Raw genomic sequence first — 15411 nt, forward strand, 5'->3', positions numbered from 1 at the left:
CAGGGAACAGAGGAAAGGAACTGGCTCAAAATATAGCTCGAGGTTTTCTCAGCCGGGCAGTGAGCCAGGTCGATTGCTCCAAATTCTTGAGATGCAATCCTATCATTTCACAGCTATACTAATCTCTTAAAAGCTAGAAAGGCGTATATATCCTGCATCAGACAAGAAACTTGACAAAAAGCCGGGAGTAATCTGACGTCGGCGCCGTACGCGAGAGTTCTTCAGCTCATGAAAAGTAGCGCACATATACCCAACTCAATGCCATCCAACTTGCAAAAAATGCGGCGGCATAGCTGGCTGCGATCACGTATTATGGAGCTGCAAAAAAGCGACGCCACCGGCGGACCTACTATTAATTCCTTCCCTAGAGCGGTGGGAGGCTATACCGGCCAGCTCGGAGGGTGGCTGCTTCTAGCCCTACGGGGCTGGGACTGGTAGGTTCCCACTGTTTAGGGTGGGGGCCGGCCTGCCACCAGAGGTTAACCTGTTGTAGTCCGTTATTGCACTAGCCACCACATCGGTGGACGACGGCTGTTGCAAGGCGCGTTTTTTTCCCTTGCTTTTATTCTTTTCTTCTCTATTTTCTCGTCTGTCTGCACAAGCCTACGGTCATGGCTCAGCCACAGGGCCAGTAGCAGGCCCGTGCATTTTCTTTTTCTTCTTCCTACAGTAGCAAAAATTAAAGACCACTGCAGAATCTACATTGCAGCAATGCGAAAGCACGGATTTTAGTCTTTGGTACTTTCAAATTGCGCGCCAATCCCTTCTTATGACCTTTATCGGCTCTGCTTCCGGTTGCGCGACGTCACGTCCTCAAGTCTTTGGTATTTCAAATTGCGCGCCAATTCCTTCCTATGTCCTTTTTTCGGTTCTTTTGGTTGCGTGACGTCATATCCTTGACGTCATATCCACTAGGGCACCTCTTTCTCTCTTTCCGCTTTCACTCCCATCTTCGTTCCCTCCCTTATGAGCGGTTCAGGTGTCCACAGAACAAGTGTGGCAGATACTGCGCTTTTCCTTTCCTGTGAGCCAGTTATTGTAATTAATTGCCTAATTAATTTATTGGCCTACTTATTTTGGCAACCACATAACGTCACCCTCTATCAATTGACACCACTCATTAACCTCTATCATTTCTCAATTGCTCACAACCACTGTGGACACGATTTTGCGAACACGGCCTGCGGAGGCGGCATGCGAAAACGGCCTGCGACCACGGCATGCGACCACGGCATGCGCACACAGCCTGCGGACACGGTCTGCGGACAGAAATCTGTGAACATAGCGAAGTAATGCTTTCGCAATAACAACAACTGTCCAGCTCAAACCCACTGACGCAAGTTCTCGCCACCCAGTGGGGTCGTAAGGTCGCCGAGAGCCACAAACTCCATGCTATCTAAGTGTAGTGCCCACATATCATTCAATGCTGACAATAAATTTTTTGCAACACAATAAAAAGGTCGTGCGCGTCGAGTCCGTTCAGACGCTTCGAGATTGTGTGAGAATGCCACGTGGCTGTGAAAACGCGCGCGGTAGGATCGACACCGTACGTCCAATGATACACGTGAATGATCGCTGCAAAGAACACGCAAAGCGACAGCCTTTATAGGCTCATGAATGTGCTTCCATTCATGCGTTCGTCCGCGGAAAGTATCACTTACATGAATAAACGTTATAAACCTCTAATGTCATACTTTGTCAAATCACTTAACAGATGCTAGAATCCGTAAGTAGCCATCCACAGTCCCGTAAATACCGCACAAAAGACTCACCAACCACCGCGCTGTAAAGGCTTTACTAAAACCTCACCACACTTTAGGGATTTAAAGTGCCCCTCCCATGATTGAAGCGATAGCTTCACTACACGAGGTAAAGCCACGGTCAACCTATGCTTCTGGTGACCTTCAAACAACTTCGAGGTCAAGTTGGGACTTATGCTACGACCACTTTGGGTAGTTATGTTCCAACAAAAGGTCAAAGTCAAGGAAAAAGGTCAACTGACTTGGGAAGTGGCTTACGCGTAAGCAGCTGCGTTACGAGATACATGATTGCTGACGTCAATCTCGAACATATTGTTCGAACATCGTAACAATATATAAAGGCGCCGCGCCGCGCGAATCAGTCGAAACTATCGCTTCACACTATCATCACCATGAACCAAGAAGGGCTTTCGCCTAAAAGTGGTTGTGGTTTGTGGGGTTTAACGTCCCAAACAACTCAGCCTATGAGAGACGCCGTAGTGGAGGACTCCGGAAATTTCGACCACCTGGGGTTCTTTAACTTGCACTGACATCGCACAGCACACGAGCGCCTTGCTTTTTGCCTCCATCGAAAAGCGTTTAAAGAGCCGCTAGCTCATCTATTGTGTCGAAGCCAGGAACACATTTAACACATTTTGTATTGCCCACTCATCCACCGCGGCAGGTTGCGGAAACATGCCTAACAGAGCTTTCTCTCATATAACTAGGTCCAAGTCATCCTTCCCAATTTCCTCACAGAGTAATGGCCCCGCGGGGTGGCGCAGTGGTTACGGCGCTGGGCTACTGTTCCCAAGGACGCGGGATCGAATCCCGGCGGCCGCTTTTCGCTGGAGGCGAAAAGCAAGACGCCCATGTGCTGTGCGACGTCAGTGCACGGTAAAGAACCCCGATGTGGTCAAAATTTCCGGAGTTCTCCACTACGGCGTCTCTCATAGCCCGAGTCCCTTTGGGACGTTAAACCCCACAAACCAACCAAACCAATCGGCCAGGGCCCGTGGATACGTGTTCTTCCTGACCACGCATATGTACAGTTTCGTCCAGATATTTTCATAAAAATGGCAGGCGCTGATGGAGGGAATTAGGAAATTAGAATTAGGAATAGAATTAGGAATTTGGAAATTAGGAAACTCCTAGTGAATGAAGGCTGTAGGAAAGAAACAATATTTTATACTGTTTTAACATTGATATGTTAAAAAGCTCTCTGTGCCGTTCAATTATGAGAACGCCATTATGCCGCAAAGTATATTCCATATACAAATATCGGGCTTGAAATATTTAGAACAGTGAATAAGTGGAGGCACAACAAAACGAGATATGAGAACATCAGGCACTCAGTCAATATTTTATTGCCACGGACGACCATGGTTTCGTTTATCTCCTTGTTTGTCCAAAAGCACAGATTTCTAATCAGGAAATTAAAGTTAAAAAACATGTAATGCTCTCGATAAAACATTCAATGGTGTCCTAAATAAAATTACAAAGAAAATGGGAAAAGAGGAAGACAGAAAGAGGCACTTACTGAAGGGTATAAAATTCTAATGAAAGCCGCCGCTCTTAAGGCATATCTCTCTACAGTGTGACGTCAGTGCGCATTAATGGCCCGCAAGGTGTACGAAAATATTTCGGTGCCCTCCACTACGGCGCCTATTTCTTCTTTCAATGTCTCCTTCACCGTTTTCCAGCCCGACTCTTCTCAGCGGTTAGTCGAGATGGGGGCATTATCCTTTCGTTGTGAGAATTTTCCATGCTCGTGTAATACAGAAAGGAGAGGTCAGCCTACGAACGGGTAGGTGCCGAGCCGCTGCTATAAATAGTCAGGAAAAGGTAACCCACTACACTCGCACATTGGGCTATTGATCAGTGCTTTCGTGGCTTTTGCGCATGAACAACGCTGAAGATGTAGCTGACATGACACTGTCCTCCAGGTACATAGTGAGTCTTCTCCCGAAGCAGGTCGATCCAGAGCTCCCTGAAAGCGACCCATCTTTCTGGAGGCACGCCGTCGTATGCCCTGAATGCAGCCATGAAGGGATCTGGGCGTATAAAAGAGCGAAAAAAAATGCTTGCAAGGAAATAGTTACCAAAAATGATACAGCTACATCGCTTGCAAGTGTATCTTTCAATGCGCTCGCAAATTAATGCCGCACGCAACTTTCATGCAAGCATCTGAGGTACTCAAGTGTGCCTTGTTCAAATATTTTCGCAGTGGTTTTCGTTTTTGTTTTACTTTAAGTTGTGCCTGTGTTGTTTTTTCAGCATTGAGATAACTGAAAGGCTGATTAGTCGTTTACAATATTTACAAAGAAGACACGGAGAACATCAAGTGTGTTTGTGGAAAATATTGTTGCACACAAAAGCTTGAGGTGGGAGGTTGGGAGGAGGATGTTAAAGGTTGAGGTCCACTGCATCTGCTCTTTCTTTTGTTTTAGGTAACGGAGTACCTTCTGGCGTAGTCCATTACCGTTATAATTGAGTGTACTGTGCTCATCTGCCTTGTTTTCAATGAAACGCGACTGACAGACAGCACGCGGAGAGTACCGTAAGATTTTGCAACGGAAGTGTTCATCATGATTATATGCTTACTGTAAAAGAAACAAAAAGAGGGGAGGGGGGCGTTAGTAACACTGCAGCATCTTTAAATCCACTTTCTGGAAGCAGCCCGCCAGAAGCCCAACTCACGGTACATTAGCATGCGCTTGCAACTCAAACCCTCACATGCGGCCAAACAAGTTGTATTAAATAAAAATGACTGTTAAGGTCGTCTGGGTTTGTCTTTGCATTCCCCTGAAGGACAGCGGTAGCCTGCAAGTCACGTGCTATTTGGAAAGTTGTATTAGTGACATTCAGGTGACCCATCGACTTTGCTTGTCTTCGCTGATAACAAATAACGAGATAAAGATATCTGAAAGTGTTCTTCGTATTTATTTGTTTGCGGGGTTTAACGTCCGAAAGCGGTTCAGGCCATGAGAGACGCCATCGTGGAGGACTCTTGAAATTTCGACCACTTGCTGTTCTTTTACTTGCGCTGACATCGCTCAGCACACAGGCGTCTAGCTTTTCGCCTCTACTTAAAGGCTGCCGCCGAGGTCGGGATTTGATCCCGCAACCTTGAGCACAGTAGTCGAGCGCCGTAACCACTGCGCCACCCCGTCGGGGGTGTGTTTCGCATTTAGTGGTTAGTAAGACAAAATTCAAGCACCTGATTTAGGTTATGATTACACTAATTCAGCCCAGTGTTAACTCTGGTTTTCCCAAGGACATTTCATTAACTTTTCAATAATCAGTGTTTTCGTTTACCACAGGATTTTTTTTTTTAGGATTAGAGAGAGGATTTGATGCAATATATCCTTCGTACATTAAGATTTTCGCCCACGGCTAAGGACGTAAAGCGGATAACACTACTGATCAACAATATATCATTGTGCCCTTAAAAGGAAAGACAATAGAGTTGCATGAGCGACTTCCTTACCGACGTAATCTTCTAAGCGACGAAATGTCCACCGGCTCCGATACTGCTTATAGGCGACACATTTGAGACCAGCCGCTGCGACACTGTCCCTTGTCTTGGCTTCTAGCTGTCCATTCAGCCTCGTGGCTTGGTCGATTCTCAAGGTACTTGGGAAGAGTTCTCTTGGATTCTGTTAAAGCATGAGAACACAGGCATCAAAAAGTTATAAACGGATTCCAGCACAAGTGTATATGGCACCTAATGTGCCTTTGTCCAGAGCACAAATTCTTATCGGCAAAATTCAGTGCGTCGATATTCGCCCGCAACACCTGTGTAGATATATTTGTCCCCAACAGATTGATTCAAGAATTGGGAGTAAGTGATTTATGCACACATCCCCTTATTAAATGAACTCATGCGGAAGATTTCTTCGACCAGAGCAGACGTTTCTTCATTTGCAACGTGCTGCCAAGACAAGGCATCGAGTTAGAATTTATTCTTTTCTGTCTCAGCATTATGAGCGAGATCCCTTAATAGCAGTCGCCTGTGAAGCTTCCACTTTCCGGCACGTGAAATATAGATGAAAGAAGGCCTGTCTTCCAACGGCGTCAGACCTATCCACTTCACCGCCCTAGCTAAGGGCTGCCCACTTACCCTCCTCTACCCTCTGAAAGTGGCCTTACCCTAACACCTACGCTTACGCTTTACGATACTTCTACAAGATGACAAATTGAATGATGAATGTAAATAAAAGGCAATGCGAAAGCGATCAAATAAAACCGAAGCATGCAAACTACTATTGTTTACATAGATGTGTCCCATCGCATTGTTACTTCATGTCACTTTTTTGTTGTTGGTCGTGAAAAAATTAGAAACAAAAAGGCCGGCCATTAGGTGAATTCGTAGCCTGTATATTCAAAAGCAGAATCTCAATGCAGGGCTTGTGCATCAGGCATTCACTGCGACATATTTTTTTTCGTATGCACGGAACAGCTGTGCAGGGGTGCAATGCAGTTCCCGGCCCACCTGGATAAGTGCAAAAAGCGCATGTAGCCTTAAATGCGTGCACCGCATACACCCACGGGATGCTAGAATTGAAGCAGGTAGCCTATCCATGTTATACGGGTCAGCACGAAATAGAAAATTGACAAACACGAAGACGTAGCACAGGAAGAATAAGGTGGTCGAAGTAAAATACTGCATTTACTGATGCTGAGAGCTCCCGTAAAGACACCAGCGAAATTGTGCTGAGCGTCCAATGCCCCAGTTACTGGACTACTGCGAGGTGTCATGACGGGAGCTCTCGTGAAAAGAGCCACATTCGCGTGCTGCGAACTGACAGTATCTAGAGCAGAAAAAAGCATGGAAAATTTCAGCTCTGCCTTTAAGGGCATGACAAGAGAGCTTTAATGTGACTTCCGACAGACAACAGACGATACCTGCGCAAATCCGCGTTTCCATGTATTCATTCTTCGTGAAATTCATTTGGCAAATCACTAAATAACTGCTCCCTCAAATAATGCTTCTATGACAACGCACGCACTCTTTAGGATAGAGTCGCTAGCTAGCACATTCTGTGAACGACCACCAGATATAGATATTAAAGCACCGCTTTGACTAATCCGTACAAAGGTGCTTTCGTGGCATCAACAGCAAGGAGAACTTATGTCAACCGAGTGCAGCTCGATCATTACATGAATGCTTTCAAATTACTGGCATATGTGGCCCTTCCTCAACCTAACTTCGTGTAATAAACACCGTGTATGAAAAAAAAAAGTCTTTATGACCTGAGCTTAGTGTGTCTGGCTAGGGATTCACTCTAATCGAACGCAATCAACCGCGTGTTACTACGCGCTGTTCAACCGAAACGTCTTACTCCTTTCCCGCGGACGTTGGTTTAACCATGCCTAAACCAGCATAACGTTTTTGTTTTTCTCTGCTTTTTATCCCCATGTTGGGGAAAGCGTCCCGCAATTTTCTCCCATATTTCTTCCCTGCTTTCTCTTACCGCTGCCAATCTCCAGCTCTCTTTTAAGGCCAAATACCTTCTTGTCTTATGAGCACTATATTAACGCCGCAGCCGGTCACGCCTCATGTAAAAATGAAACACACCCTCGAACCATGAAGTAAGCATCGTTGTTATCAAGTTTCAACGGCGAAACACTCTCGGACTGCGCATTGAGCATCGTCGTATTCAAGATGTTCAATCTGCATACTTCTTCATTTAACCTAGGTGAATACGATATACACATAAGCGTATCCAATAAAAAAATGAAACAGGTGCGCCTAGTGTAAAAACAGCAGCAGGAACGCTCAGGATTAAGCATGTCACCAGTGCAGGTTCTGACCATGGACAGACTTCAACCATGCATTGGTTCTGGGTGAGCTCCGTATAACGGCTCACGCCGTAAAAAGCTGCGTGCGCCTGCTTGATTGCAGTAACTTTTAATGCTGTGCACAGCGCTTTTTTAGGCTGAGTTAATCAAAAGCATCAAATCCACTCTCCCTTGCATGCGCGCTCTGCAGCGAGTGCGATGTGCACTCGGCAACTAACATTTTGCAAGGGATGCAAATGCTATATCGGTTGCTTGTGGCTGCACTAACTCGCCCACATGGAATCTATATGTACAAACTTAAACGCGCATCTGGCGAAATGTCCTTACGTCACTTTCCACCCGCAAACAAACGTTGCATGGTGATTTCCGTAGCATATTTTACAGGGGGTTAGTGTTCGATGTGATCATGAAGAAAGTGTTACCAGTGAGCACTCACGATAATCAGGCCCATCCACTCTTGCATCTGATATGATTCGTCCCAAGCGTCAATGGCTTCAGCGCTGACGATAGAGGAGACAAGGCACTCGCCTCCCTCCCTCATGAGGTTGGCCACGTTGGCGTAAGCCCTAGCCGCGTCGGCCACATAGTGGAACGTCAGGAACGAGTAGATGCGGTCGAACGCGCCGTACTTTGGCAGAATCGTCTCGATATCCGGGTGCTCCACGTCGAGGACGTCGTACACTATGTGATGATCAGCGAAGTTGGTCCTGGCGTAGCTCACGGTATGAGGGCACCTTTGAATAGAGAGTAATAACGAGCAAAATTATGTTGGTGCTGTACCATGCTTAAAATATTAGTTGTTTTTTGACAGAATTACAAACTTATTTAATCAATCTGATGATAGTGTTATTTATTAAATGAAGTGAATGAAGATAGAAGGCATTGCTACATATTGGGCATAACTTCAGAAGAAGCACACCTATCAAACATAGTGGCTTTGTGACCTGGCTGATGCTTTGTTGCTACAGTTTATTTACTGTCTACATTCTACATTATTCATCAGCAATTAGTTTCTTACAGCGTGCGTGGCGTTTTCTATGTTGACTGTTGGGCGTTGTGTGCTGCAGCTTTGTCTTAGTGGTCATTTCGTGTTGATTTTAAGTGTAGTTATTTCACCGACTCGAAAAAAATACCTAGCACAGGTACAGCGTACCAATCTTATTTTTAATGTCACCTTAGCGCTCTCGCCCTTCTTTGTCGATGCTGCGTGGGGCTCTCGAGTAATGTCACTAATACGAGTGCTGCCTGGCGCTTTCTGCGCTTGCATTCCTACCTCGTTCCTAGCTTTGTGCAATAATTTCATCATCACATAGCTGAAAGCCTGCCTCTCAGAAGGAAAAGAGCTTGGCATGAAAAACACTATAGAGTTCTACAGCCTACCGGAGAAACAAAATAATTAGGGGCTCTTAATCTTCGTCGTTAAGGGTATGACGCGATAGCATTTTACACGCGCGGACGGCATTTTTTTTTCACTTTTTATTTTTGTGTTTCAACATTTTCTTTTTTATTTCATTTTTAAATTTTTATGCCCGAATACACAGCATCAGCAAATATCGGCTTTCCATTGTGAGCAGTTTGACACCTTTCAATACATTTTTTCTCTTTTTTTTTCATTTATTTGAATTCATCGCTCAACCACACGCTCTCAATTTTCCTAATTATCATCATCTTAATTAGCATCAGGAATGGACTTTGCATTCTGTATAATTTGGCACCTTAAAACTCATTTTCAAATATATTGTTACGTGGTGGCATGACAAACGATGGAACACGGCGATACAACAGACACAGAATGACGTGATGACGTGACGATGAAATATGCTTTAATGGCCAGCGGGCCTGGCGCGAGCGCTCCGCCCCGCGCCACTGCCTACTTCGTCATCTTCGTTGCAATATCATCAATTACAGAATGGGTTTTGTCAATTAACATCATCAAGCATTGGCTTTTCATTCGCTATTGAAAAATCCTGAATCTGTTTCATACCGAATTCGATATAAAGCTTCATTGTACAGGCTGAACCAGCATGAAACCGAGTGGAGCTGCGATTCCGGAATTTACTGTATGGGTCGGTGGCCCTGGTTTCAGGAGAAAAAAGCGGTAACCGGCTTGAAAATATCTTTAGAGCTATAAAACAACTGAAATACATATCAAAAAGAAGAAAATTTAGGTGAAAACATTGCTGCATATGCCAGAATTCTGGCTACGGTCCTTCATTAATAATGCTCGGTACTTTAACCACTACTCCACGGAGACGTTCGTGTCCTTTATTGCATATAAGACTTTCACAGAGACTGCTGGTTACGCTGCTCATATTTCTCCTTATCTAGTTAATATTGCTGTTTCGCACTGTGTATCTTTATTTCTGTGATAGAAATTGTGGTCGCAGATGATCGATTGCCCTATAAACACGCTGGATCTTTTTCCTGCCAATCACGGGGGATTAGCAATGTCTCGTATTCTAAAAGGAATCGGGGTTTCGCTGGAGAATCTCTCAATATCGTAATTTAGTAGTGGTAGATGCTTTGTGATCGTCTTAGAACGCGTGAAATATGTGTTTGCTACATACTGAGATATCTGGCGCAATAATATGCGTCACATTGCATCTTTTAGCTTCACATGCTGCTAACGGAGCAGCGACGCCAATGAATGCACTTCCTACTGAGTGTTTCGCATAAGTAAACTTTACCCAAGGAACCGCCGCCTGGTATGCTGTTATCAATGCATATTTTGGTGGTCAGCGATATGTTTCAGTTATGCTGGAGCATATGTTTGTTGTCGCTGCTGAAAAAGTACGTTCTTCCTGGCACGTTCGCGTTGAAAGCTCTTCTTCAGTCGCAGATATGGAGTTACACCACAATATCGGACGAGCTGTAGCGATTGTTGCTTGTAATAAACGCATATGCTCGCGGGGAATGATGCGCAAAAGCAATGTGATGCGCGTATGTACAGGATAGGGTACACTTCGTTATCTTCCTAGTTTCGAGGTACTTGTGAAAAGGAAAACGCGTGCTGCATATATACAAAACTACTAGTATTTTATCGGCTCTAAAAGTCTCTGGACCACACGTCTGGCGATTTTACAATGATCACCTTTTCCTCTATCACGTACGAAAGAACTTAAGTTCAACTTTGACATCGACAAGTATGCTCCGAAACTACTGGCCGATACGAAAGGTTATGCGTTTTTGTTGCAGTTTTCGTGGTCCACAGACTTGACCCGATAGTATATTGCGCATATTCTTATGCTTATTGCTTATTTATCGGGCAGGAATGCTCCGAAAAAGTCATTCTTCTTGAGCTTCATCGATCGGTTCGATTTGAAGTGAGAAATGTAAATACTCTGTCCGGTATCAATTCTATGCAGGATGCGTTCGTTCGATTTGTGTTCTCATAACTGGACATGGCCTGCAGGTGCTTCATAACACACCCATCCATCTGGCGTCAGGTTCATTCTGTACCGGCACTCCCGGATTCAGTTGCATACCGGACATGGTCTGTCCAGTAATCGCTCAATACCGGACCAGTCAGTCCAGTTTAAGATCCATATGGTCTGTCTGGTGTATGCTGCAATCCGGATCGGTGCGTCTAGTCTGAGGTCCATACCAGACATGGTCTGTCTCGTTAAGCTCTATACGTGACCGATATAATAGTATAAATGTCCGGTATAATGCGGTTTGCACATATACAGGACAGGTCACACCGGTATAAAATTTATACCGGATCTATAGATTCATTAATAATGGTTTTGGCGTGATGAGAGATTTTTCACCAGAGTCCGTGTATTTTGACACCTTTGAGCCTCATTTTTCTACATTTTCTATTGTTCATTTTTAAATCATCAATTAAAAAGTTAATTATTACCTCGTCATCTCCTATCACGCAACAATCAATCATTAGATCGACAAATTACCATAATAGAATTATTTGGCGAGGTCACCGATTATTTTGTCACCTTTTCGACCGAAGGAGCTGTATAAACTTCAGCTTAATAAACCGGAAACCGAGGGCACGCTGATGGCATCGCAGCTCTGTGGCTAAAAGGGGGAGGCGTTCGTCGCAATTACAAGGCTTGATGTCGACGTAAGCAAGATTGTCTACTGCTCAGCGCTGGGCGAGAAGCCGAACGTAGCAAACAGGTGTAGCGCGTAGCGAATTCCTGGCAACAACGTTTAAAGGGCGGGTGTTCGACTTTGGGAACTCCTGTCTCGAAACAAAATTTGTGAAGGAGGGCCGCGCTGGAGCGAGAGAACAGAAAGCGTCAGAGCGAATCAGCCGCCACCCCCACCTTGCCACTGGTTCATGCCGATCGTAAAACTAAGCTTATACCTGTTTTAGCCAAGTATTTTCTTTCAGGGATCAATTAAGTATTCAATTTGAAGACCAGCTTTTACTTTTACATGTAACGAGCAGTCATGTGCACGTCAAAGACAAACTATACTGTTTTACAATTATGTTTATTGCGGCGAAATGCTATGCATTTGATTAAAAAATGTTAACATGTTAAAAATATAAAACATAGATGGCAGTAATAGCAAGAGTAGACAGACCACTTAATCTACTACCCTCTCCACTTCCTCTTCTTTTTTTCACTTCGTTAGGAGCAGAGGTGCAGACTAACTACAGATGAATGCTTATCTGCGAGGTATCGCCATTTTCGGAGACTCACTTGTCCACCGCTACGATGCGACTGCACGTTTTTTGAAGTCGAGGTAGCAGCTCTTTCTTAGTGAAGCTTCCCGGTCCGCAGCCCAGGTCCAGGTACTGGCGTCTGGCATGGGCTGCCATGCCCGACGGCTCGAGGAAGCGGACCATGCTGAGCGCTCTGAGGTTCTCCTTGCACACGCATGTCTCCAACGCCTGGTAGGCTTCTGTGCCGAGATGCCAATTATTCAGCAGGCTCCTCACTTTCGACACTTGCTTCGTGTGGTTCGATGCCCACATTCTTGGATTCTGCAATGCGCTAACGTAATAGAAGAAAGAATGGGAGAGTGAATTGGTTTGGATTGGTTTATGAGACTTAACATCCAAAATCGGCTCGGGCTATGAAAGATGACGTAGCTTCCGGAAATTTCGACGACCTGGGGTTCTTTTCCGTGCAAAAACATCACACAGCACATGGATGTCTTGATTTCTGCCTCCATCTAAAAGCCGCCGCAGCAGCCGGGATTTAATTCCATGTCCACCGCGGTGGGTCTGAGAGTGAATTGATGTAGTTGGAAGAGAACTGTTCTTGCCTTTTAATTAAGGCTGCGATTTGGGAGAGTTGGTACTGATTCATAATGAAAACAGTGAGGGAAAACGAGACGAACGAAGAAATACAACACAAGCGCTGACTCAGAACTGATTTTTTTTATTTGTAGAAAACCTTATTTCAATGCTTTCCTAACCAGGAAAACGCCAAAAGCAAAGAAAGACAATAAAACTACTTATCAAACATGATGGTGACAAGACACACGCATCATGGCCATGGCGTGTACACGTGAGACAGATGTCTTTTCCGGATAAATAAGAACTCTTTATCATTGAAAGTGATAGAAGGATCGCTGATACACCCGCCACTGTTATCGTGAATATGAAATGCTTGTATAATTTCACGTGTTAACCTATCTTTATGCTCGGCGAAGATGACGGTGTAAGAGGAAAGAGAAGTGCATGTACCTTTCTTCCAACGATGGGTAAGATTGGATGAAGAATCACTGGACCGGCAGTTGTAACGTTCACTCAAACTAACATTTATGCAACGACCCGTCTAGCCTATGTAAACCGCTCCGCAACTACAAGGTATCCTGTACCCGCCCCCCCCCCTCCTCCCACTGCATGGTACAAAGCGAATCTGATGGTTTATCTGGCAACCACACATCTTTTTTTCTTTTTTGTGAATGTTCCCTTCGTTTTTACCTTCACTTGCCTGCACACGCGGTGACGTTTGCTCGATGCTGAAAACACAACGTCAACGTTGTATCTTCCTGCAACATTATTTAACCCATGCGCAACACCATGAGTGTACGGCACTACCGCAAACTTCCTTCATTCCCGTTTCGGCTTATCGCCATTCTTCACCCATGCAATATATTTATCACATGCCCGAGAAACCAAATGGGATGGGTAACCGCTAGACCTTAATCGGGCAGCCTGACACATCACAATCGCATTAATTCTATCTTCACAGGATTTAGAAATGGCGGACTAAAGACTCGAGAAAATAATGCTATTTTTTACCAGTTTTGTATGACCAGACTTCTAGTTCAAGAGAGACTTGGTAGACCGAGGAGAGTATAACCAGCACACATGGTGCGCTTCTAAGTGTAGTCTTAAGTCGAGAAATTGGAGTGCCCCAGCTTTTAGAAGTTCTGCCGTAAATGTGAGTCCTAGCGCGCTTTCTTTAAAAACCTTCAATACGTCTATTAGCCTTTTGGTGATACTTCCCTTGTGAGTGAAGACGATGTAGTCATCTAAGTAGCGAAAAATCTTTAAAGCCAACCCTCGTTTTCCTGCGCTGTTTTCAATATGAACCTTCTCTTTCATTCACTCACCTGCACCTTAACGACACGCGGTAGCATAAACTGAAGCAGCACCCTTAACTGGTTGAAATCACAGGTATTTACGTCTATTTTCTTTCTTCCTTTCTTTCAAGAGGAACGGTTTCCCAGTGCTTGATTGCGGCACCTGGTTGTTTTCAAATAGACAATGTGCCAAATTTTATTTTTGGCAGTTTTAGTTAAATCCAGCAGTCGTACACAGTGCTGGACAAAATAATTGAAACTATAAGTATTGGGCACATTGATGAAAGCGGCTACAGTTAGCGGGAAGCGCTGATAGTAAGCGGCGCCAACAATGTTTACCCGGGCATCAAGTGTTTCCCAAAAGCGCGTTCAACATCAATCTTGCAGATTTACCACAGTGTACAAGACAAGCACCCCTCAATATCTGCAGCCTCACACAGCCACCAACTTGTCTCACCCGCTTTGTGCAGGTTGGTGTACCACTATTTAGATTGCTACAGTGAGGCTTTTTTTTTTCTGCTGCTGCAGCTGCTTCCTAAACTGACTTGACGTTTGAATCATGCCTGTACCGAACTTGTTAGGAAATTTAGCCACATCGGAATGAAATGACCACGATGAAGACAACCACAGCAACATTCCAGGACCTCTATGAAACGATAACAAAACACAACCAAACACTCACCGAAGAAGACAAAGCACTGAAAAAAGAGAAAACGAACTGCTAACGCAGCGCATTTCTGATCTTGGGTAATACTCACGTCTGAACAACATCAAAGCGAAAGGTGTCCCAGCGACGCAAGGTGAGAACTGCGTGTCGATTGTTAAATACATTGGTGACTAAATTGGCTGTCTGGTTAACAAACCCGACCTCGACAATGCGCACCGCGAGCACCGATGCCAACATTATTGTACGAGTTTTGCCAAGACGCCAGGAAATCGAGCTTTGTGCTAAAGCTAGGAAGGCGAGGTTATCTACAGTCGATATCTCGTTTCCACAGAGCTCTGAGCAGCCAGTGTTATAAACGACCCTTTTATACCTGAACGAAAACGTCTTTTTTGTGCGCGTGCGAACTCAAGAAGAAAAAAAAGGAAGGGATATACCTGTGGATTGATAACTGCAAAATCAAAACCAGGAAGGCCGATAACAGCACAGTCTATTCTATCTGACACGCGCAAAACCAGCGTTTACCAACACCTTTATAAACCGTTTTTTTTTTTCGCGTACCATTGAACATTAGAATTGATTACCTGGCTTAGTTAGTTTTACCGGTATATTAATGTATGCCTGTAAAGACAATGTTGTTTAGCTGTTTTGCATTCTCTAAGATGATTTAGATTTCGGTACTTTAACATGTGCTACTAC

At 44.6% G+C, this 15411-nt stretch overlaps 1 protein-coding gene across 1 annotated transcript; it reads right to left on the reverse strand.

The window, feature by feature from the left end:
• Positions 1-3090: 3090 nt before the first annotated feature.
• Positions 3091-15067, reverse strand: LOC146183076 (uncharacterized). The gene is made up of 5 exons (XM_084609019.1): positions 14807-15067; positions 12212-12505; positions 7981-8278; positions 5230-5398; positions 3091-3793 (listed from the first exon to the last, which is right to left on the reverse strand). The coding sequence occupies exons 1-5, from the start codon at positions 14950-14952 to the stop codon at positions 3618-3620; spliced, it is 1083 nt and encodes a 360-aa protein (XP_084465145.1). The 5' UTR covers positions 14953-15067; the 3' UTR covers positions 3091-3617.
• Positions 15068-15411: the final 344 nt, after the last annotated feature.

The sequence above is a fragment of the Amblyomma maculatum genome, chromosome 7, assembly GCF_055883805.1.
Source record: "Amblyomma maculatum isolate TAMU_Amacu chromosome 7, ASM5588380v1, whole genome shotgun sequence".
In the NCBI taxonomy this organism is placed as follows: domain Eukaryota; kingdom Metazoa; phylum Arthropoda; class Arachnida; order Ixodida; family Ixodidae; genus Amblyomma; species Amblyomma maculatum.

Excerpts from the sequence above, each read along its gene's own strand:
- LOC146183076 (XM_084609019.1), bottom strand. The coding sequence starts at position 14,952 with ATGTTGGCATCGGTGCTCGCGGTGCGCATTGTCGAGGTCGGGTTTGTT. Across the intron at positions 12,506-14,806 it reads CGCTTTGATGTTGTTCAGAC|CGCATTGCAGAATCCAAGAA; the intron begins GTGAGTATTACC and ends CTATTACGTTAG. Across the intron at positions 3,794-5,229 it reads TCGCTTAGAAGATTACGTCG|ATCCCTTCATGGCTGCATTC; the intron begins GTAAGGAAGTCG and ends TTATACGCCCAG.